Genomic DNA, 23,739 nt, shown 5'->3' with positions numbered 1-23,739 from the left:
TACTCTGAATCTTATAAATAGAAATAAAAATAAGACTATCAAAGAATCCTTTCACTACAGGAAAAAGGTTTCAATAGTCTAGTAACAAAATCTAGTGGTCAAGGTAGCCACTGAAAATGGAGAAATAAATGTTTGGCCGGGCATGGTGTCACACACCTGTAATCCCAGCACTTGGGAGGCTGAGGCAGGAGGACTCTCATGAGTTGGAGGCCAGCCTGAGCTACAGTGAGCTCAAGGCCAGCCTGAACTGCATAGCAAGATCCTGTCTCAAAATGACAGACAGACAGACAGACAGACAGACAGAAAGAAAGAAAGAAAGAAAGAAAGAAAGAAAGAAAGGTTTGTGTACAGGAAAAATCACTGAAAACAACAATAATTTAAGTGAGAAACAGATTCTCAGAATATACTCCACACTTATCATCATGCCAAACTAAGGAAAAATATCAGATTTTGTCATCTTTTACGTATCCAATAAGTTTTCAAATGACATTCCAGAAATGCAAGCATCTGACATCATCCACTCTTTGTGACTGCAGAGAATTATTTTAATTCCTTAGACCTGCACATTACAGTAAAGGAGTTAGTAGCTGTATGTGGCCATTTCTAGCCATTGAGAACCTGAAACGAGGTCAATGTAACTGAGAAACTGAATTTTATATTTTATTTCATTTTAATTACTTCATTAAATTTAAATTTTAAAACTGTTACTAGAATCAGTTACTGGGAAAATTTTAATTAAGTTTGGAAAAACCTTGGTATGTGAACCTACTTTTAAACAGAAAATTTTATTAAGTCTAAAAATTGCATGAAGTACTAACCATGAAATTTATACATCTGAAATGGCACTTACTATAACCAGATTTCAAAGACATAATGCAAAAGAGGAATGAAAATATCTTAATAACTTTTATATTAATCAATATAAATCAATGTTTTAATCAATGTTAATTTGATAGTATTTATATATGTTGAGTTAAATAAAATTTACTATTAAAACATTCACATGTTCTTTTATTTTTTTAATATGACCACAAAAAATTGGAGTTATATTTATCTTACATTTTATTTACATGGGATAGTTATATTTTAGATAATAAAAATAAATGAAAACTTTTACTAAGGTGGGTTCCTTGAAGTATTATTTACATGCAGTAAAATTCATTCTTTTTACACTTAAGTTTCTATACATCTCAATAAATATATGGTCATGTAACCATCACCACAATTAGGTTTTATAATATTTTCACAAGCCCTGCAATTTCTTCGTATGTGTCCCTTTGTAATCAACCTTTAGCTACCACCCTCAACCCCTAGCAATAATTTGTTTTCTAGCCTTGCAGTTTTGCTGATTCTAGAATGTCATAAAAGTGGAGTAACACTACATGTAAACTTTTGCATCCGGTAAAATCAGATTTTAAATAGTACACCTGTCTGTGGTTCTGGTCATTCTGATATTTCCTTTTCTTTGTATCAAGGACATGTTATCAATGTTTCCTTTTTCCTCTGATTTCATTTTCAGAAGTCAGCTTTTTTCCTGGCCACATTATCATATAAAATGAATGCTTTCAAAGTACTTACTAAACTCTCCAGTAAGAAAAACTCCTTCTGCTCCGGGGGCCCATTCTTTGCAGTATATGCCACCATCAGCACACCTGTGGACGCCAAATGATTCATAACCTCTGGAAAACTTATCAATACCGCCTTCGTTCTCTCCAATGTTGCTCAAAGTGTGGTTGAACTTCTTATACCTGTGAAAAAGTGCAAAAAAAATAAAATTATAAAATTAATCTTTCAAAAAGGATACTCCAATGAAGTAGGTGCACTAGTCTAAGAAAATAAGGCATCATTAAAGAAGAATAATGTAAATAATATCATTTACTGGTTGCCTGTTAGGATATAAAAATTGTTAGGTCAGAGAAACCAAACTAATCCACCTACCACTTTCCATAATTTCAAACACTCTGGTATAAGAAATATGTTATGTTTACGTAGTTTTTTTAATTAGAAGAGCAATTTCTATGTCAAAATAGTATACTGAAAAAAAATCCGTACATCTCTCTCTTCTGACTCAAAAAGAAAGTCAAAATCCTCAGAAGACAATAAAATTACCCTACAACAGGGTTCCACAAACTTCCTGTAAAGAGGCAAAGGGTGACTATTTTAAGCTTTGCCCGCCATATGGTCTCTGTCACACTACTCAGCCACGTCTGTGAACCATAGAAGGAGCCCCTGACAATATGTTAATGAGCAGGCAAGGCTGGATTCCAGTATCACTTCACTCACACATAAAAGGAACTACATCAGAATTGATCTGTGGGCTGCTGTTGGCCTCACCCTCCCATAAAGCATCTAAGCATGGCAAGAACAGACATCACGTCAAATTACAAAAACCAATGGCCATGAAAAGAACTGGAGATTCCCAAGCAGGACCAAGAATGGTACGTGGCTGACCCTGACCTTCTCCCATTCCCCAAGATTCAGCATTGGTACATCAAAACATACTGCCTATTTTTCTTAAGTACCTTTATATCTGGGCAGAAACAAAGTAGGAAGAAACTGGTAAGACAGGAAAAGTAACCTGTGACAGGTATTCTCAAGTCACAAATAAAGGAGCCAAAACAATTGGCCAGTGCTGATAAACTTCTCTGTGCACCTCTGACTCCCTGAGCCAGGAGCAGCGAAATTCTCAGGAAGATGGTATGAATATAGAAAGGGTTATATAGGGAAAATACGCTCCAGCTCACTGAAAAAAAGAGCATTCCTACAAATATTTCAAATTATGCGATAACTTAGTTAAAAATGAACTGAATAAGGTAACAGCTAGGAGGTTATATGACAAAACAACAAAATGAAAGGTAAAACAAAAAATGCAGGGCTATGAAACAAATAAATGCAAGATCAAACTATGTCACTAGAAAATAATAATTTATTAATCAGCAAAAATAGAAAGGGTCCATTAAATGCAAGAATAACTAGAAATTAAAATACAGCAATTAACTAGAGAAGAAAAAGAAAATAAACTGATCTAGCTGGGAACTGCTGGCTTTAAAAAAAAATGGATATTAAAGTTATAAAACTGAAGAAATTTCCTGAATTAAAGAATTACACATACTAAAAAGAGCATGCTCTTTCAAGAAAAGTTTGGAAAACAAATACACACAAATAATATATGAAAATTTAAGCTAATGAAATGTAAAAGATAAATATTTTTACGGAGAACTCGGTGTATAACATTAAAGGGCAAAAGATAAAGCCACAGTCATATAATTGTAAGAAGGATAAGCAGTAATGTAATAATTTAAGAGACAAATTCCTACCTAAATCTAAGGGAATTTTAAAATATTATCAAAGGGGCTGGGGGTTTAGCTCAGCAGCACAGCACCTGCCTGGCAAGCGCAAGGTTGTGAGTTCAATTCCCAGTACCGGAAAAAAACACAAAACCCCCCCAAAAATAAATAAATAAAATAAAATATTATCAAAACTTTAAAAAGGTTTTAAGTCAGTATTATCAATGCACCACTGCTAGAAAGCGAGAAACTGCTTCTCATTTAAAAATCAACAATTAAAATATTTTTTAAAATACACAGTGTGTATTTTGTGAATAAACTGTGGAAATACAGCTAACAATCAAATCTTTAAATATATAAAAATGCAGAAATGAGCAACCAATTGTAGAAAGGTGTGGATGTGATCACAAAAACAGAATCTCAGTTGGCAAAGTAAGATAAATAGAAAGATGAGTAAAAGGGAGATGTAATTATATTGCAGACAATTACTCACTGCTGGCTAAAACTTAAGATTATCATCATTATTCTAGGTAATTTTTTAATCTTTAACATTTGGGAAATCACCATATTAACGAAAGTTATGTATGAATTTCAACAACTGTTTCAATTTTTCATTTCACTTCAGTTTCATTGTTTAAAACAGATAAAATTAATTAAACTTAAATAACTTCACGTGGGTTTTGTTATATAATTTCTACCTACCAAGCTTTTCTCCTCCATCCATCTCTCTCTTGAAAAGCATATAAAAATAACAAAAATGATATTCCCTTAATAGCAGTGATGATTATATTTTCAGGGTGAGGTTTCTTTTTTCCTTCTCCCTTACACTGCTTTAATTATATATAACAAGTAGCATTTTAAGAAAGATAAATTACAGCTTCTCTAAAACAATATAAATTTTGCCTTATTAAAAGATCTAGCTAATTCATAGGAATTTTACTGAATATGTACAACTATTTTTGTACAACTTTGAAAGCTGAAATCATCTGAAAACACATCTATAGAACAAAACCTAGTTTCTGAGATAGACTTGAGAAGGTATAGAAATTAAATACATGATAAAAAGGCATTCAAGTCCATAGGGAAAGAATGACATATCCGATAACATACTGGAATCCATAAGGGGTGACAGAAACACACGAAGAATGTTTGAAGTTTGAAAAAAACCTATTACAGTAAAGGACACTGCCAAGAACAAAGAGATAGTTATATTCAATCCGAGAGGAAGTGTAGAGAGTGCTGTGAGGGGCGTTAATGCCAATGTGTCTTTCACTGTACTAAATTACTTAACTTAAACATTCACCAGATTGTGTCATCAGCACTCACTGATCAAATGTCTACAGAAACTTTTATCAAATAAAAACATTGCACTGTGTCCCAATCCACCTTACTGACCAAATCTGCCATCCTGACCCTTTGGGCTCTTCCCCAAAGTCAAAATGATCATGAAAGATAAAAGTTTTGAATGGATTCAGGACGCTGAGGCAGCTGGAACAGCACATCAAAAGACACCCAAAAAAAGACTTCTGGGAAGCTTTAGAAAGTGGTAAGAATTATGCAAGATATGCTAGGAGGAGGAGCACGTTGAGGGGGATTGATAGCAAAGTGTGTTTTACTGTAATGTTTTTAATCCAAACATTCACCACATTTTTATCATACCTCATATAATTTTGTTACAGTTATTTCAAGAGAAATCAAAGTTTTAAACATTTTTAAGTAAATAAAAGATTTCACAGAAAAATAGACCAAATGTATAAAAAACTGTTCTACCTCATTCATATATAGAGAGAGACAGAGACAGAGACAGAGACAGAGACAGAGACAGAGACAGAGACAGAGACAGAGGCAGACAGAAAAAAGAGACAGAGAGAATAAATCTTTCACAATTCAGTTTTCCATTTAGAAGATCAGACCAGTCTGTGAAGACAGGATATGGGTTCAGGAAAAAGATATACTTAAATGTTCATTGTTGGAATATAAATTATAGAACAATTTCACATCAGCTATGAAAATGTCAAAATCACACTCTTGAAGCAAGAATTCCTTTTTTTCTAGAAATTTACCCTCTGGATGCATCACACAGAAAGCAAAGACATTTACGGAAACAATGATATACATATTATGGCATTTATAATACCAAATCATGGAAAATAATGAACATATTCAAAAATACAAAACTGTTGAGTAACCATGAAGACCCAAACAACAAATTATATGAGAACTATTAAGAAGAATGAAGTAGCTGGGCATGGTGGTACACTCCTGTAACCCCAGCACTCAGGAGGCTGAGGCAGGAGGATCGCTATGAGTTCAAGGCCAGCCTAGGCTACATAGTGAGTTCAAGGCCACCTTGGACTGCATAACAAGACAAGATCCTGCTTCAAAAAAGAAAAAAGAAAAAGAAGGGGAAGGGGAAGAAGGAAAGAAGGAGGAGGAAAAGGGGGAAGAGGAGGAAATAAAGTGAAACATGTTAACAATGAATAATGCCCAAAATAATCCCAGTCTCACAGACAGTCCTTATTCCAGGAGACACAAACTGAACTACCCATAAGAGCTAGGCATGTTTCACAAATGTTACCACGTGCCCCTATATAAAAACTTTAGAAGTACAGAACAGAAGAGGAAAGAAGGAGCAATGAGACTGGCCATAGAGAATGGAAATCAACACAGAGAAGCAGAAACTGTGATAGGACCGAGGATATAGCTCAGTGGTATAAGTGCTTGCTTGCAAGCCTGAGGTCATTAGTTTGATTCCCAGTACCAAAAATAAATAAATAAATAAAATAAAAAGAAACTGTGATAAAATGAAGAGTACATTCCTGGTCTAAAAGCTACAGCCTCTACTTCACAGCTACAGTTCATTGTTGCCAAGCATACTCCCCCTATAATCACATGATTATTCAAGAACAGAAAAAACTCCAGATTTTCTCTGAATTTTTCTTACTTTAAATATTGACACCAGGAAAAGTTGCAAATCCTGATAGTCCCAGGACTCTGGCAGGCTAAAGCATGATGATTCCAAGTTTGTGGCCTGGCCAACTTGGTGATGTAGGAAAATGCTGTCTCAAAGCAAAAGTGAGTGGGGCTGTAGTTGAGAGCAAAGGCCATGGGTTTAATCCTCAGTACTAATAAATGAATACATACAGAAACACATGCACACATACATAAAGGCTAAACACATACATACAGAGAGACAGACAGACAGATAGATTGGCAAATGTTTCAAAAGACTTAAAACTCTGACTTGGAGAAACAAACAGATCTACAAGTCTGTTGAAACATCTTATAAAAATTTTAAGGACTATAGTAAGAAGCATTTTTAACCTGTTAGAGATATTGGCCAGCTATATTTCTCACTAGATGGAAACTCTAACCCATATTAAATGGCACATGAAATAATAATAAAATGATCAAACAGTATAAAAAATCAACAAAATTATCTGGTCTTAGGGCTAAAAATGCACACATGTATCATAATAGAAAATTACTTATTTTTAAACGTATGTAAAAATGTTCTTGTTGATGTGGATATAATACTTTAAAATACATTTTCAGTTTTAAGTTTTTGAAATAATCACTCTTAAGAAGTTTCATAGGATATGTTCAAATGTTCCATTTGATAAAATTTCAATGGAAACAGGATTATAGTATTATATTACTTTAAATATCTTGCCTTCCCTCAAGGTCAGCCCTATAGCTTCTGATACAGAAGTGCACATTCCACTTTGAAATCACTGTAGCTCAAAAAAGAAAATGCCTCAGGACACAGCAAGCTCATCTTGCCTGCGCCCTTTCTCCTACAGTCTCTGTGAATATTTTCCTACGAATCTAAAGGATATTTAAAAGCTAGGTCAAATATTTAGCAACCAAGAACATAAAATGAACCTAATTTACATGCTATAGTATTCTGTGCAAATGGAAAGAATCGTTGTAAATATTATAAAATTTGATCTCTACATTGACGTTTTTAATCCTCTTTTTATAAAGGAAATAAAGAGGCACAGATAAATATGCAGGTTATCCAAGCTCAAGAAAGTAATGAGCAACAGAAGCATACTATCAACAGTCACAAAGGTATACTTAAATACAATCTCAAATTTAAAGTCATCTTTTCCTTACAATGCAGTCCGCTGTGTTTTATTCTTAGGCTATTGATCATATCTTTAAATGCATTAGTGCTGAATGGTTTAGTCTCCTGAAATAAAAGTCTAGGTTCAAATCCTAACTCTGTTACACACTTTATGTCACCTTGAACAAGTCACCTTTTTTTTCCTTATTTCTTCCCCTGCTAAGTAGGAAGAAATCTCAGACTCATAGCTCACTGGAATCACAGTGAAAGCCTTACATAACTCCATGGTTGGCAACAGTTCAGCAAAAGCTAGCTATAGATATTCTCCATCTCAAAGTGGCAACAGTTTTGTATGCTTTTAAATTTATCAATTTTCTTTTATATGTAAAACTTGCTTAATTTTAATGTATGTAATAATTACAAGGTAACATTAAGATGTTTCCCCTTGAATTCCAAGTCTTTGAGAAGACTTTCCATTTTCTAATCACTATTTAAAAAATTACAATATAGGCATACTAACCATGACACATACTAGGCAGTCCATATTTTTCTGAATGTGTAGATTGTGGAAAATCTTGGGAGACTTAAGTAAACTGGATAGCCAGAAAAAAACTAGCTACTGTAAGGAAGCAGCAGGAAACAGAAGTAGAGAAGGGGAAAAAAGGAACAGGCTGAAATCCTTGTTCTTCTGGAAGACCATTACTCTCAGACCTGCACTGAAGCTCTGCTTTCAGGAGGGTTGTACACACAGGGACGGATCAGGGAACACGGATCGCGCCTCATCTGAAAACATGCTCCTGGTGGAGTCGGCTCTCAAGTGTTTCTGAGGGAGCCTGAAACCCAAGATGCCCTCAGGGAAGTCTCCACTAGCTTCATTTTTGAGATTTTATGTTGCTGTCTGCTTTCTAAGGGATATTTTAGGAAGTTCACAAGCAAGAAAGCTGACAAAAGGTCCAAAAATAATTTTTAGTAGCTAAGAAGAAGGAAACAAGCATAAAGTGGGGAGGGAGAGTTTGAGTTGCTTTGGTGTGGTTTTAGTTTTAGAAAGAAATAACTTTTTAAATCAGTCTTTCATAAATTCAGGTATGAGCCAAAAATATTTTCCTTAAGTGAAGAATACCCAGAATATACAAAATTTTCCACATATTAAGGCTGTCTGATAAAGGTTAGGCATCTGAGACTTTAAATACTTTATAGCCCTCATCAGGGGCAAAGGTTTAACAAAAACAGTAATAATAAAAAACAACATACTTATTGTAGAAAAAATGTATTTACAATATGGAAATAATTTGGTTACACAAAAACAGTATCTTTCTCTGAAGATGTTCATCATTCCATAGGAAAACACTGCTTAACTCAGGGACTTCTGGGCTCAGATAAGTGAGTTTTAATGGAAGCAAGACAACAGGAAGGAACTGGTGGTTCTGACTGGCAGAAGAGGAGATAAAAGAGGCTTTAGGGAATAGCTGACACTGGGGCTACATCTTGAAGGATGCATAGCACATTTTGAGAATATAAAAAAGACGGAGAAGATCATTACATGTATAAAAATTAGGTGGCTTTTGTCTACCTGACAACTAGCTGCATGTAATCACAGCAGTGAAAATGTGGAGGAAACTAGTGGCAAATAAGAATACAAATTTTTTTTTAGCCAGATAATAAATTGAATAAAAATAAAATCCTTAAAAGACTTTATGGAGGAAGTAACTGATATAATTGAGACATATTTTAGAGGAGCAATTTCAAGAGTGAATTTTTCATAGAATAATGAAGGCTTTATTAAATAGACCATTAAAAGCACAGGAATTCTTATTAGTGTCAAGCAATGAAAATAATATAAAAATTGACACCATGGTGTACATAAAAATTGACATCATGGTGTACATGTGTGTGTTGGTTACTTCTCTCTTGTTGCTGAGACAAATAACATGACAACCAAAATCAAGGAAAGAAAGGCTAATTTAGCTCACAGTTTGTGGAGGTTTCAGTCCATAATCAGCTGGCTCCAAGGCAGGGTGGCATGACACAGGGGCAACGGTTCAAGGCAAAAGAAGACAGCAAAAACAGCAAGAGCAAAAAGGGGGGAGACCACACCTCTTTTCTTCCCTTATATTGTAAGTAGGCTACCCGCCACCAAGGGTGGGTGTAGCACTCACACTGTCTCCATGCCCTCCTCTTGCTCAGGCTCAGGATGTTTTTTTGTTTCTTTGTTTATATTTTTTATTTTATCTTAAAGCGTAAAAGAAGGATAACATAGTAATACAGGGGCTTGCCGAATCACAGACAAAGTGGTAGGAAATTATCAATGGTTGTTGTTTTACATATTGTTATCTACAAGATAGTTTCTCAGGAAAACAAATAAACAAATAATAGTGAGCTACAGACAAAAGTGGTAGGTTATTATCAATGGTTGTTGTACTATACTTTGGTATCTTCAAAGTGGTTTCTAAAGAAAATAAATAGAGCTATACGAGTGACCCATTGAATACTCATTGACTATTCTCAATGGTTGTTGTAGGAAACACATAGTAATAAATATACATCCATTTACGAAATAGCATAGGAACAATACAAACATTACAGAGTTATGGACAGATTAGTAGGAAAATACCAATGGTTGCTGTAATATATGGTGGTATCTTCAAAGTGGTTTCTCAGGAAGACAGAGATATGCACAAAAGATCTAACAAGTAGTTACAGCCTAAGGGTTGTGAAAAATAGCATGTTACCTCCTCACCAGTGACTCCTTTCACTGAGGTGTGATGGCTAGAAGGTCAGGATTGAAAGGAAGGACTGAGAGACTTGCACCTGTGTCTAGCAATAGGCTGTTTTCTTTTTCCTCTATAGTCATGATTACCCGGGGTTCCTCCATGGAGATGACAGTCTGGCCAGAGGGAGAAGGCAGAGTATGCCCCGGACCCCCTCATTCCTCTTGGACTAACTGGTAGGATGGGTCTGAGCTCTAGGGCCTCCATTTCAGAGGGCAGACCTATCTCCAGTGGTCATATTTGCATTCAGGGCATGGCTCAGGGGGCCTCTTAGGGCAGTTCCTCTTGAGGTGGCCTGGCTTTTAATAGTGGTAGCAGATGAATGCAGTCGTCGAGTTCTTCTTGGGGCCCTGGGAATCAGACTTGGGGTCTGTTTCTCTTAGTGCTGCAGCAAAAGCAGCTGCTTTTTCTCAGTCTCTTTGTTTTCTCTCCTTGGCCTCCTCCTCATCACGGCTATAAAATATTGAGGAGGCAATCCTTACTAATATCTCAAGTGAGCCATCTGGGGCAAAAGCCATGTTTTGTAGCTTTTTCTCTCCAGCCTCCCAGTGCATGGGAACCCTGCAACCACTTAGTGTCCTCTCCCCCAATGTGAGCACAGGCAGCAGGAATCTCAGTGCAGACCTCTCCAGAGCTCCACGCACTCCTCCACCACAGCCTGTACTGTCAGGGGAAGAATGACTCCCAGGGGGTCTCCCCAGGTATTACACAAGGTCCTCCTGGTTTTGAGCTTCCAAATGGCTTTTGTGACCCCGGTCAACTACACCTCTAAGTCTTCGGGTATAGTCTGCATTCTCATGTTCTCCAAGTTCTTGCTCAGCAGCTGCTCTTCCACTGACTCTGCACCTTTCTGGCTCTCAACGGCAAGGGCAAGAGCAACCCACTGTATGGCATATATTCCTGGGGGTTTCTCCATGTTGGGATGATTCACGCACATCCCCAGGTGGGCCTCCACAGCCAGCACATGGTGGTCCAATTGTGTCACTGCTTCTTTGGGCCATGATAGTTCTCAACGGCATGGTGGCGGCTGTTGTGATGGCTGGCACGCACCAGTGTGCACCGCCATGCAACTTCCCAGATGCCAGCTGCCCACCTCCTGGGTGCCTGCGCGGCCGGGGTCCAGCCTCCCTGCTGCATGGCATCCTGAGCGCAGGTGGCCCGCTTCCCAGGCGCCTGCGTGGCTGAGGTCTGGGCCAAAGGCTGGAGCTCCCCGCCATGTGGCTTCCTGGACGCCTCCCAGGTGCCTGCATGGCCTTGAGTGTTTACAATGTAAGGACCCTGGCTCCTTGCTGACTCCCTTAGTTAAACTTCTAAACTTCTCAAGTTGACACAATGTATGAACTATTACAATATGTATTAGTCAGCTTTGTGTAACTATAATAATATATAGGTGGCAACTAACTTTATAAAGAGAAAAGTTTTAGAGTAACAAGTCCAAGATTCAGCAGCCTCCTCAGTCTGGCTTCTGATGACAATGGCACATTTACAGGAGTGCATGTAGAAGCAAAATGCTCACTTTCTCAAACCAGAGCACAAAGAAAAGAGAATCTGGACTTTCACAATGGATTTCAAGGCCAGCAATTACCTGAAAACTTCCAATAAGCAACACTTCCTACAGGTCCACCTTACCACCCAATGCTACTACTCTAAGGACCAAGACTTTATACCTGGATGACTGGGTAACGCTCAACATGTGAAGCACAAGAATGCAGTTTCTTATTTTAGAATGCTATTCCTATTTTTAAATGTTCAAATATCATTAATCACAAAAATGAATGCATGAATCTTCAACATTCCTTTCCAAATTTCATTGGCATTTCTAATCCTTATTCAGTGTAGCATATATTCTTGACTTCATCTGTCAGGAAAGAGCAGAAATAGGTCTTTAGGCAAAGGTGGCAAGGGAAAGGGTGAAATCCCTCTATTTATTATATAAATATTACAGAATTTCAACTGCATAATCAATACTATGCTGATCACTGAAAACAAAGATAAAAAGTCTATGTCTTCAAAATACAGTATTCTTTATATGCAGTAGATAGAGTAGAAAGCAAAGAATAGGAAATCATTCTACAAAGTACTGATGAAGCCTTGCAATCAGAGCAGAAGTTACCAGCATGTAAATGCCCAAAACACAAGGGAAATCATCTCTTCTGAACCCATGTATCCCAAGCACATGAAAAACTGGCACAAAGTAGTATTCATTTAACAAATATCTAGGGAACACCTATTATTTTCCTGATTATATTGGGCGATGGTGATAATAATGAGCTAGGTTTCATATTAAGCCTATCATGCCTGAATTTGAATTCTAATCCTGCCTCTTAATAACTAACTAAAATTAATTTCCTAATCTGAAATGGTAACAATAAACTTACTTCACTGCATTGCTTTGATATTCAAATGAAATAATGTACCTAGTCAGGTCATACCTTTCACATGAAATAATAAGCATATAATTAGAATACACAGTCTATAAAATTGTTGGGTTTAAGATCAACACAGAAAAATCAATAGCCTATTAAAATATAAGACAGATAAGATTCATTATAATTGTACTCGACCTAGAATATGCACTTCCCTGATTCACTCCATCCCACTGACCCTCCAGATACAATGGCTTGGCTGGACTTGTGCAGGCTGGGGTTTGTAAGCAACCACCTGAAGAGGCCAAATACTGCAGGTCATTAGGCTTAGGCTGCTCTAACTCATTATACAGAGTGGGTGGTTTAAACAATATGCATTTCCCAGTTCTAAAAGTTGTTAAGTCCAAGATCAAGGTGTGTGCAGATCTGGTGTCTGAGGAGGGCATTCTTTCTGTTCTATACATGGCTGACTTCCCTTTATATCCCCACATAGCAGAGTAGAGAGACAACAAGCTAACTTGTCTTTTCTTATGAGGGTACTAATACTATCATGAAAGTTCCCCTTCCTAATCCAGTTTGCAAAGGTCCCATCTTTTAAATCACATGGATTTTATTGTTGTTTTTGTTTTTTTGGTCCTGGGAATTGAACTTAGGACCTCACACTTGTCAGGCAGGCACTGTGCCACTGAGTTATATCCCTGGCCCAATATCCTTACATTGAACATTAGGAGTTCAACACATGGGGTATAAACCTTCAATCTACAGCAATACAGCAGTATGTATGGAGAAGCAAAGGCCCCACAGGACACACTTTGCCTAATAAGAAACAGGAAATGGGAAGGAAGCTTCATATAAATTCCCATCTTTCCTCCTTAAGGCTTTGTAGAAATGAGTAACCAGCTACAGAAGAAAATATACTACCCTTAAGAATTCTCCAAATTGGGTATACATAAAGATCAAATGGATAGATTAACATGGGCTAATAACAAATGATTGAAAAGAAGTCATTTTTAGAAAATTGAAGAGGTGAATTCAATTCAAAAGCCTTTTACAACTTAGAGTTAATTATTTAAAAGTGCCCTGAAAGTAAATAATTGCTATCATTTATTAATTTTTTTTTTCTAATTCTAGTACTAGCCACAGATGTGAGCAGTTCAGGGGAAATTATTGCTGAAATCCTTCTATTGCTAAATCCTGCAAAAATTTTAATGAAATTTTGTATTCAAAAATGGTATCGTTCACTTAGTGGTATCACTTAGGAAGCCTTCTACAATTCCTCGTGTCTTTTAATAGTAAAGTACTTATTTCTAGAATTCTACATTTAAAATAATACAAATACTATAAAGCTAAAGACAGAACTTAAAGAAGCTACTATATAGCCATTAATGCAAACATATTTTGACTTCTTAACAGATTAATTAATTATAATAAATTAACATAATATAGGTAGAAATTAATTTTAATCACTGTCCCTTGTCTCACGGCTGCAAGCAAATTAATAATATATTGCTCTTGCAGTTTACCAAGGTATGATTAATGGTCAGTATTAAAATTTCTGGAGTCTTCTGGCAAAATGAAAACCTGACTGCCTAACTAGAAAAAAAAAATCATCTAAATGCAATAAATCAGAATTACTGAAGGTGGGCCCAGGGAGATGGCCCATCTGGTCAGCCTGAAAGTGTCAAGCACTGTCCGAAGTGCTTGAAGCTGCCCACCTCTGCATGTGGCTCTCTCTTTCCGGTCACGCTCCTGTTCACTTCTTTGCTACATGTTCTGCTGATTACCTTGGAAAAGGGCAACGTTGTAACTGTTCAACTGACCTTTCAGTTTATTTTCTCTTGTGTAATATGAAACATGAGCTAACACAGTCTTAGTCTACTGATTTCTAGGAAGAATTCTGACTTAATGTTCCAACAGTCTTAACTCACATAGTCTGCTTTTCTGCGTTCGGGTGTCACTTTACCAAAAGATAACAAGAAGTACACACTAGAGAGACAGAAGCTTGGGTCTTCTGCTAGGTAGACCACAATCTGTACAAGGGTATGCTCCTGAGAATGTACGGCCAGCTCACTTGCTAAGAGGTAATTCCAAAGTTTTCAATCACCACTAGAATTTTGCTCTAAATGTGATTGTATTAATGAAGAGATTAAAAGAAATTTTATACCATTTCTGTCTTTTCATAGGAATGTTACTGTTATTCAAACACTGTCAAACCCCTACCAAGAGACACAACAAATGAAACAAGAGAAATAGTGTATAGTTTGACAACAGAAAAAAATAATCTGTAAAACTCATAAGGTTCCAATGACTAATGCTTTACAAAGCACTGCTTATGTTCTAGGCATCATTCTCACCACACCCTGTGCCTCTTCCAAAAATAATGTTTAATCCAATTGTCTACTTTAATAAAAATTTGAAAGAATGTTTATTCTACTGCTCAAATCACTACAAAAGAAGTCTCAACTGTCTTAAATCAACATTATGACTCACTAACTCTGATTTCCCTCCTAAAATCAAACATACAAGGTTCTTTGCAGCTCAAAACTGATTGATTCTAACTATGTTCACTTCTCCCAATCCCTTCACCCCATTTATTAATTCAAACAATTTTTTGGCTCTAATGCATGTGCCTGAACACATATATGCACATGTATATATGCGCAGTCTATGATCTATATACAATCTTCTACTTCAAACTCCATTTCTTAAGTGGGTAATTAAGTAACAGTACATCTAAGTGAAATTTCTCTTAAACTAAAGAAGGAAGGAAGGAAGGAAGGTAGGAAGGAAGGAAGGAAGGGAGGGAAGGAGGAAGGGAAGGAGGGAAGGAGTGAGGGAAGGAGGGAGGGAGGGAGGGAGGGAGAAAGAAAAAGAAAAGAGGGAGGGAGGGACAGAAAGACAAACAAAAATTTTGTGTCTATCCTGAGGAAATCATAGCTTGGTATGGCTCCCTAGTGACATCTGTTTATACCACCATCCCCTCAAGAATACAACATATCGCAAGTTCACAGATAGTTCCTTATTCATTCTCAAAATATCAATCCCACTTAACATCAGAAACTGACACATCTTTAATTTTAAGTGGAAATAATTTAAAATAACTTTTATAAGGCTGTAATATCAAAGGTACCATATTCCTACAGTTAAATAAAAACTACCACATGTAGGACAAGAGACCAAACCATTCAATTTTTTCACCTTATGTTTTTAAAAAAACAGTGCAATACATCTTAAATTACTTTGCCGCCTGTTGTACAGAGTCCCAGCGATAGATCTATTTTATTATTGTTTGCTTCAATACCTATTTCCCTTCTTTCTTCTTACTTCCAGCAACATGCTCAAAACCACGCTTACAAACAATAAATACTAAAAGCAGTGGCACTGAAGCGTGACATACTCATTCTCTTCTCAGACCGGTTACCACCAGAGCACAAAAGTCCAGCTCTGCACCCTAAGAGCGACATTATTTCTATTTTAAAAACTACCAGAGAAGACAGAGTCAGCCACGTAATTATGTATCAGCAGCTAGGTCTCTCTGCTCTGCCTCCTGCTAACCGTCCTTGCCCAGCACTATGTAAAGAAGTAGCCAATGGAGCTCACAAAGTAACTTCGGAATCAAAGCTTGAGCATTGGTTGTGTGCCTGCTTGTTTTGCTTTTGGTTTTTGTTTCTAATTCTTGGAAAATACCAGGTTTCAAACTCCCTCCCTTTAACCTGTGACAAGAATCAACACCTAAAGAATAATTCACCCCATCAAGAACTGAGCAGCTCAGCAATAGCTGAGAAAAGTATATTTGACATTTTTCTCCACAAGACTCCATTCTCTGTTCCTGCACTGGATCAGTGAACATGTTTATAACTGAGAGAAGCCAGAATGCAACAAAAGATTCATTCTACAGGAAATATGTATGTATATCTTTAAAATACTTTATACAACTCAATTCAAGTAGAACTAGATTTCCAAATTCATAATAAAAGTGGTATTCAGCAGCATTGCCTTATTAACATTCTAATTTTTTTTTCTTTTTGTCTTTTTTGAGACAGGGTCTCAGTATGAAGTTCAGGCTGGCCTTGAACTCACTTTGTAACCCAAGCTGGTCTCGAACTCACAAGGATCCTCCTGCCTCAGCCTCCTGAGTGCTGGAATTACAGGCATGCGCCACCATGCCCGGTTAACATTCTAAATTTAAAAGAAGAAAGTATTTCCAAGCATTGTAACAGGTTCACTAAAATTCTGTTCCCTAATTAGTTCCTGCAGTTCCACGACATGCATCTCTCTCTATCTCTGTCTCTCTCTATGATGATCTTTAACCAGTCACTCACTCTCTGAAACCTTTCCAGTCAATAAAAAAATAAAATAAAACCACAGACTTTTCAAGACAGTAACATATCCCTGTGTTTGCTGAGGAAGGAGAGGACAATCAGAAAATAAGTATTGCAAAATGTTCTGATGAGCTTCCCCAGCTCCTGCACACAGTTCCAAAACCCTTTTGAATCACAACATAGATTAGTAATCACTGATTTAATTATCTCATCTATATACATAAAACATGGTAACTTCCACAGAAAGAGAAGTTTTCATTCATCAGAAGCAAAAATTAATTTTCCCAAAATAAAAATGCAAACCTAAAATTTGAAAAATAAACTGAAAATTGCTTCATATCCAAACACTCTGAAAATCAAACATGAATGCTCATTTTAGACACTTGAGTCACATAAATCCTTTAAAGTCAACGACATTTGAATGTGTGTATATATATATATATCTATATATATATATATATATATATAGTGTTGTTTTTTTTTTGTCTTTTTGAGACAGGGCATCACTATGCAGTTCAGACTGGCCTTGAGCTCACTCTGTAGCCCAGGCTGGTCTCGAACTCACAACAATCCTCCTGCCTCAGCCTCATAAGTGCTGGGATTACAGGCGTGCGCCACCACGCCTGGCGAATGTATATTATTCTTAAAAAGTGTGTTTCTAGAAATACAGTCCCTCTGCATATGACCCAACTGGAGTATGTATTATAAAAAAATCAAGATTTCTGAAATGCTAATCAAAATGCCTATTACTGGACCCAATTGCTAGATAGGGGTCATAAGCAGGCATATATACAGAAAATTTGCACATCATTATTAAATACATGAAACTTCCTGAAATGTCTACTGGTGGATATCACTTTTTAATAAAGGTTACTTGAACTGATAATCAAGAAGGCTTTCTTTTATTTTTGATCTTTCTAAGGGAATAAAAATAAATGACATTAAGAACTCAATTTTGCCTCATGTTCCAATTTTGAAAATATCCAAGCATATTTACTTTTCATACAGTCATATTTATCTTTTCAGTATTAAATTCTCAAACAGCACACTCCCTCTCAAGGTATATGTTTTACTAAAAGTGACCTTAGCACTCCCCTGAGCCACATCAGTGTTGAGACTTTACACTGTACAAGAAATGCCCCTTACTGAGAAGAGGCGTTTAGGTTTTTTTTGTTTTGTTTTGTTTTTTGTTTTAAAGAAAAATGAGATGTTTGTTTCAGAACAAGAGACTCCGAGACCACTCAAAGGGTTATATATAGAAGAGCTATATAAACAGGAGACTAAGCAACACTATATCATTACATAAAGTGTGTGTTTCAAGCCTGTACCAACACAGAGATTATTCCAAATGCCCCAGTGGTCATTGCTCAGAGCTGATGATACTGACTTGGCTATGAGCACCAAAGTGGTATTGCCAGCCAGGCTCCAGGGCTGTGCCCTGATGACTTGTGTAAAAGTTGACATGAGGGGTGAAGAAGGTGGGGGGAATACTGACAGGAGAAGGTGGAAGGGTTTCCTATTGCCTTTCATTCTCTTCCCTAAAGCAGAAATGATGATTATAATCAACCAATTTAAAGTAGGACAATGGCCAGGATAGTTCATATTCTTTAATAAAATTGTGAAAATTCAAACATGCTTAGCTCCTGAGCAGAATCCCTTCTAGTAGGAATTGTGCAAAATATACATTCTCTTTCCTCGATGCAAAGCATATAACATCTCTCTGAGAGAGCCTCACATATCATTGTCTGAGAACAAACTAAACTGGCACAGATGACTCATCTAATATGAGAAAGGGGAAAAAGTCATTGATTATAAGTATGAGAGGATCTTTAAGCCCATAAATAGGAATCTGATCGCTGCATTCCTGTAACAATGCACTACTTTTCAAAGAACTACTCTCAATCCAGACGTGTTAAGTTTCTGTATTTACGTGTTTACAGATAGTAATTTTTACTCAATTGCCATTTAGCAATCACTATGTAATACAAAGCCAAATGTTCTTAGTGCAATGCAATTTTTTTTTCAAATTATGGTAAGAAACTTTAACAAATTTCAAGCTGAAGTACAAAAGAGAATATGAATGTCAATATAAAATGAGAACTCCTAGCAAAAATAGGGAAAAAAGTAGGCAGTATATTTTTAAGCTTCTTTTGGAAGATAAATTCATGCTGAATAAATTGAAGTGACATTTGGTTTCTCATAATTCCAGCCTGTCCTGATGGCCTCCTAAGTAACAGATTTTTAATGTAGCCTTTTTTCACTAAAACTGACATCCAGCCAGAACTGTCAAGGGAAAAGATTATTTTTAAAGATGCTCACATAATGATTATTTAGAATCATATCATCTAATTACATAGAATTGTATAGTAATCCTCCCAATTACTACACTTATCAATAAGTATTAGTTTCCTGAAAGTACCTATCTTATTGTATACAGAATAGCTGTTAAGTCATAAATATAATAAAACATTGAAAATGAGCCACAAGATATAATGCTACTGAAGGGATAAGAGGACAGTATCCAATTTCTGAATTTAAAATGTCTCTTTGAACAAGAATTTGGTTCACACACATATTACAGAAACCAAAAGTCCTAAATATGACTAAGTGTACTGAAAACAATTTAAACTTTGTTTTTAAAAAGTAATTTCTCAAGTAGGAACTATGAGTGGAGTATGAAGAGAAACTACAATAATACAAGAGAAACTGATTTATTCCAGTTATAGTCATAAGCCTTCTAATTACCCTGGCCACAGATCTATTCTAACAAAGATAGATAATGGAAATAGTATGAAATGACACCATCTAATTTTTCCTCTGAGAGCTCAGGCAAGTGTTAAGAAAAGAAACTGGACACAGTAAATGTGGCTAACAGTAAATAACTAGTCTAGTCAAGAGCTGAAGAGCTTGATTTTAGTCATATATTACAATGGAATACAGTCTAATTACACTTTGGCAGGGAGAGACAGAGACAGACACTGAATATGAGTGAGAAAAACAAAGGAAAAAAAAATGTCATAACACAGTATGATGGCACAGGCCAATAATATCAGCTACTTAGGAGGCAGAGACAGGAACATCACAATTTGATTTTTTTGTTTTTTGGTTTTTCTCTGGTACCGGGAACCAAACTCATGACCTTGCGCTTGCCAGGCAGGCGCTTTTGCCGCTGAGCTAAATCCCCAGCCCCGAACATCACAATTTGAGACCAGCCTGAGCAATTTAGCAAGACTGTCGAAAAGAAGAGAAGAGAAGAGAGGGGAAAAAAAAAAAAGAGGAGAGGAGAGGAGAGGAAAGGAAAGGAGAGCTAAGAATGTAGCTCAATGATAGAGCACTTGCCTAGAATGCATGAGGCCCCAGGTTTGAACCTAAGCACCAGAGAAAAAGAAAGAAAACAAGGAAACAAAGAAATAGGCACATGAAAAAAACACTACTATGAAATTTGTTCTAATCCCAAATCAAAACTGATTTCTTCTTATACATAAAGTATGTAATAACAGAAAAGGTAGTGAACGTTATCAGTAAAATTATTCAGTGTTCCAATATGTCTCATATCTTCCATTTGCCTCTCCAAACCTTTTGCCCCCACATCAGCAGTTCTTGGCCTCACAAGGCTGGAACGTGTGGAACACACCAAGCCTCCCAGTCACTTCTCTGCAGACAAATCCTCTTTCTCTGAAAAGTAGCTCCCACCTTAATACTACCACTGGGTGCTATTACATTAACCAGCTTCCCGTTAAGCATCAAGTGATCACCTGCACTGTCTATTAAACTAGGTACCATCTGATCCATCACATCTTCAAAATGGATATGCAGAATGAAATATTACTATAACCTGGACGCAGCATGTACAAAACCAACAGTAGGTTGGTACAGTAAAGGAAACCACACAAACAAGTGCTTCAGACTCCCAAGGCACTTGTTCCTTTTGTGTCAACTCAGACATTTAGCATCATGAAGAGGTTCCAAAAGCATGGACACAGAGAAGGACAAAGCCGGAGCCTGGAGAACAGCTGCGTCTGTACAGCACGACAGCACACGTTAGGAATGAACTGCGAGCCCGTTCATTGGCAGCCTTCCCACTGAGCAGAACCTGGCTGCACATGGGAGTTTCCATTTTGAATAAGCAGGAGCGAGACATACAATTCTACTCTGACATATAGGCTGGTGAGTACTTATCCTAGCCAGCAAGGAGTGAACTTCAAAAGAAATTAAAAAATCATTAACAGAAAAATATGTGAATTGGCCTCTAGAAAGATACAGAGGAGGACAATAGTCATGTCCCAGATAAATACCCATTGTGGAACATGCACCAAAGAGTCATCTCTTAAGCACCATGACCTACTCAGTGAGTGTGAGCTGGCCACCTTCCCAGTACAGTTGTTGCAAAGATTCCAAGTTGCTAGGGTGGCAGGGACAGATGTTACTGGTACATGTGGGGTCACGGTCTTCCCCCATCTGCCACATTTCTAAGTATGCAGCCCACAAAGGGAAGACTGCCCCCATACAGGCTCAGAAAGTCAGCTTCCTACAGACCGGTCAACAGTTAATTTCGGACTCTTCAGAAGAAGGAGGTGTAGCATTTATAATCCTCACAAGGAAAACACATTCAGGCTGCAGGTATGACTGTAGCATCATTAACGGATTTACCTTTTACCTTTGTCACTTACCATACTGAATAACACGACAGTGCCTCTGACCACAGCACTCTGTTCAGACAATGAGTTTACACTCAGGAAATTCGTTGGTATTGCTATGTGCTCCATCTCCTAAAAACACCTGGCTTTACAAAACAGTAAAATAACATTTGGTAGACAACAACCTGAGAGGCTGAGGTACTGTTCTGAAAGATCTATTATACGCTTCACAGTAGCAGCCAATATTTGGCGTTATCTACCCATAGGCAGAATCAAATGGGGGAAATGAGAGTCTCCTTCTCACTGCTATCGTTGACAAGGTACTGTAAAATTGTACTTCACAGCCAAGTCCCCATATTCAAGGAGGGAATTTTCTACCAAGGACCATGATCATATTTTTGATTCATGAACAGCAACAATCTCTGTGTAGACACTTTGTGCTCCTCATTCCTCAGCCATGGAAACAAGAGGAAATGGCATTGTAGTTTCATCCAGTCTTACAGGGTACCAGAAGGAGTATGTTTAAAATCAAGGAATTCACTGGAAAGCCTCACTGTCTCAGTAAAGGAAATATGCAGCAACCTGACAAAAACAAAAACATGACAAGGATCTACAGGATGAACTCCACACGGGTTCCTCACAAAGGTTCACTTCATAAAGACCTCCGCGCAACCAACATGGAGACACCCATGATTACAAGCAGGATCTTATGACCACTGACAGAGGTGGGGCCTGCAGCACTGTCTATATTTAAAGAGTTGTTTTCTCTTTTTCTCTGTACTACCTTATGTGAGAAACACTGGTGTTAGCCCATACATTTCAAGTCGAGTAAACTACTCTGGCATCACTTGATGATAGGGAAGTTGCTGGGATGTTGTACATCACCAAAATGGGATTCCAAATTTTTTGCTATAGGATAAAAGTATAAGCTAACAAGAAAAAGAGGCAGACTGTGCCAGACACCTCTTGTGTGCACCTCTCCAAGCCTGTTTTCCCCTCATCTGATATCCTGTTCTTTGTCTTTGGAACACAACACTGGAGGCAATATAAACACAGATCTCTGTCCCAGTAGGATGTGGTCACAGGAGACCTCAAGGAATGTACCAGAAAGAGGAAACAGAGTAGATCAGGATGCTTATTACTTAGGCTCCTTCTCTGCAACTGCGTTGACTATGTCCCCTGATCTCAGACCACTGATACTCTCAACATGGATGACTACATGGTATTCTCCTTTCAGATTATAGGAACTGCTCCTTCCCTATTCTTTCAGAACAATAGGTGGTAGCAACTCAGAAGCTAAGCACCTGGAATCATCCAATCTTACATCCTTTCTTGCACCTTTATAAAGAATCACTTTTGTAAGTAAAACAGTCTCTTTTGTTTCTAAATTCTACAAGAACAAATGGGAAAAATGAAACAAATAAAACTTCAGATATGAATAATAATATAAAAATAAATAATAAATAAATCACTTGCTTTATTTCTGTAGCCCAGTACCTAATATAATGCCTGACATACAGTAAGCATTAAAAAATGGTTGTTAAATCACTGAATATATATAATAATATGAGAACTGCTTTGAGCCAAGTCAATAAGTGAAATGGAAACCCTATTATTCACCAAGATGATTATCACTCACAAGTAAGACAAAGCAGACTGCAATACAACATATTTTATGTTCACAAAACATACATAACAAGTTTATTTTCCTGTAAAATAAATTAAATCCCAGATTCAACTACATTAATAAAAACTTTCAAATAAATGTAGTAATTGTTCCTGTGATCTATGAGCATTAAGGATTTAAATCTACAAACTATTATATTGAAATCCAAGTTCTGGTACCAGTCCTATAACTGCCTCAGTAACGACCTCAGGCCAGTTCACTTATTCTTCCCTGATCTTCATCCAGAAAATCGTATGGTCATCCTTGATTCCTCTTTTACTCATACTAGTAAGAGGTCCTTTTGTCTCACTTTTTACAAGAGATCCATAATTCAAGCATTGTTCACAACCTTCACAGCTAAGAAACTTATCCAAGCTTTCAGAAGTCTCTTCTGGATTGCACTATTACATAACTATTAATCTCCTTACATCCTTGTGTTCTGCAATCTATTTTTTTTTTTTTTTTTTTTTTTTTTTTTTTTTTTCAGGGTCTCCCTATGCAGTTCAGGCTGGCTTTGAGCTCACTTTGTAGCTCAAGCTTGTTCCTGCCTCAGCCTCCTGAGTCACTGAGATTACAGAGCTGTGCCACCGCACTAGGCTCAAATTTACTTTTTTTTTTTTTTGG

At 37.0% G+C, this 23,739-nt stretch overlaps 1 protein-coding gene across 1 annotated transcript in view; it reads right to left on the bottom strand.

Annotated features, from left to right (window-relative positions):
- The window catches only part of Gbe1 (glucan (1,4-alpha-), branching enzyme 1), a 267,155-nt gene that overhangs the window by 213,925 nt on the left and 29,491 nt on the right, over positions 1 to 23,739 (bottom strand). Inside the window, exon 2 of the mRNA XM_005375541.2 lies at positions 1,579 to 1,748. Coding sequence (XP_005375598.1) covers positions 1,579 to 1,748 — 170 coding nt within the window. The remainder of the gene's footprint in view (positions 1 to 1,578; positions 1,749 to 23,739) is intronic.

This window comes from Chinchilla lanigera, unplaced genomic scaffold (genome assembly GCF_000276665.1).
Source record: "Chinchilla lanigera isolate Chin_1 unplaced genomic scaffold, ChiLan1.0 scaffold00006, whole genome shotgun sequence".
Classification (NCBI taxonomy): domain Eukaryota; kingdom Metazoa; phylum Chordata; class Mammalia; order Rodentia; family Chinchillidae; genus Chinchilla; species Chinchilla lanigera.
This window is presented reverse-complemented; position numbering and strand designations above follow the sequence as displayed.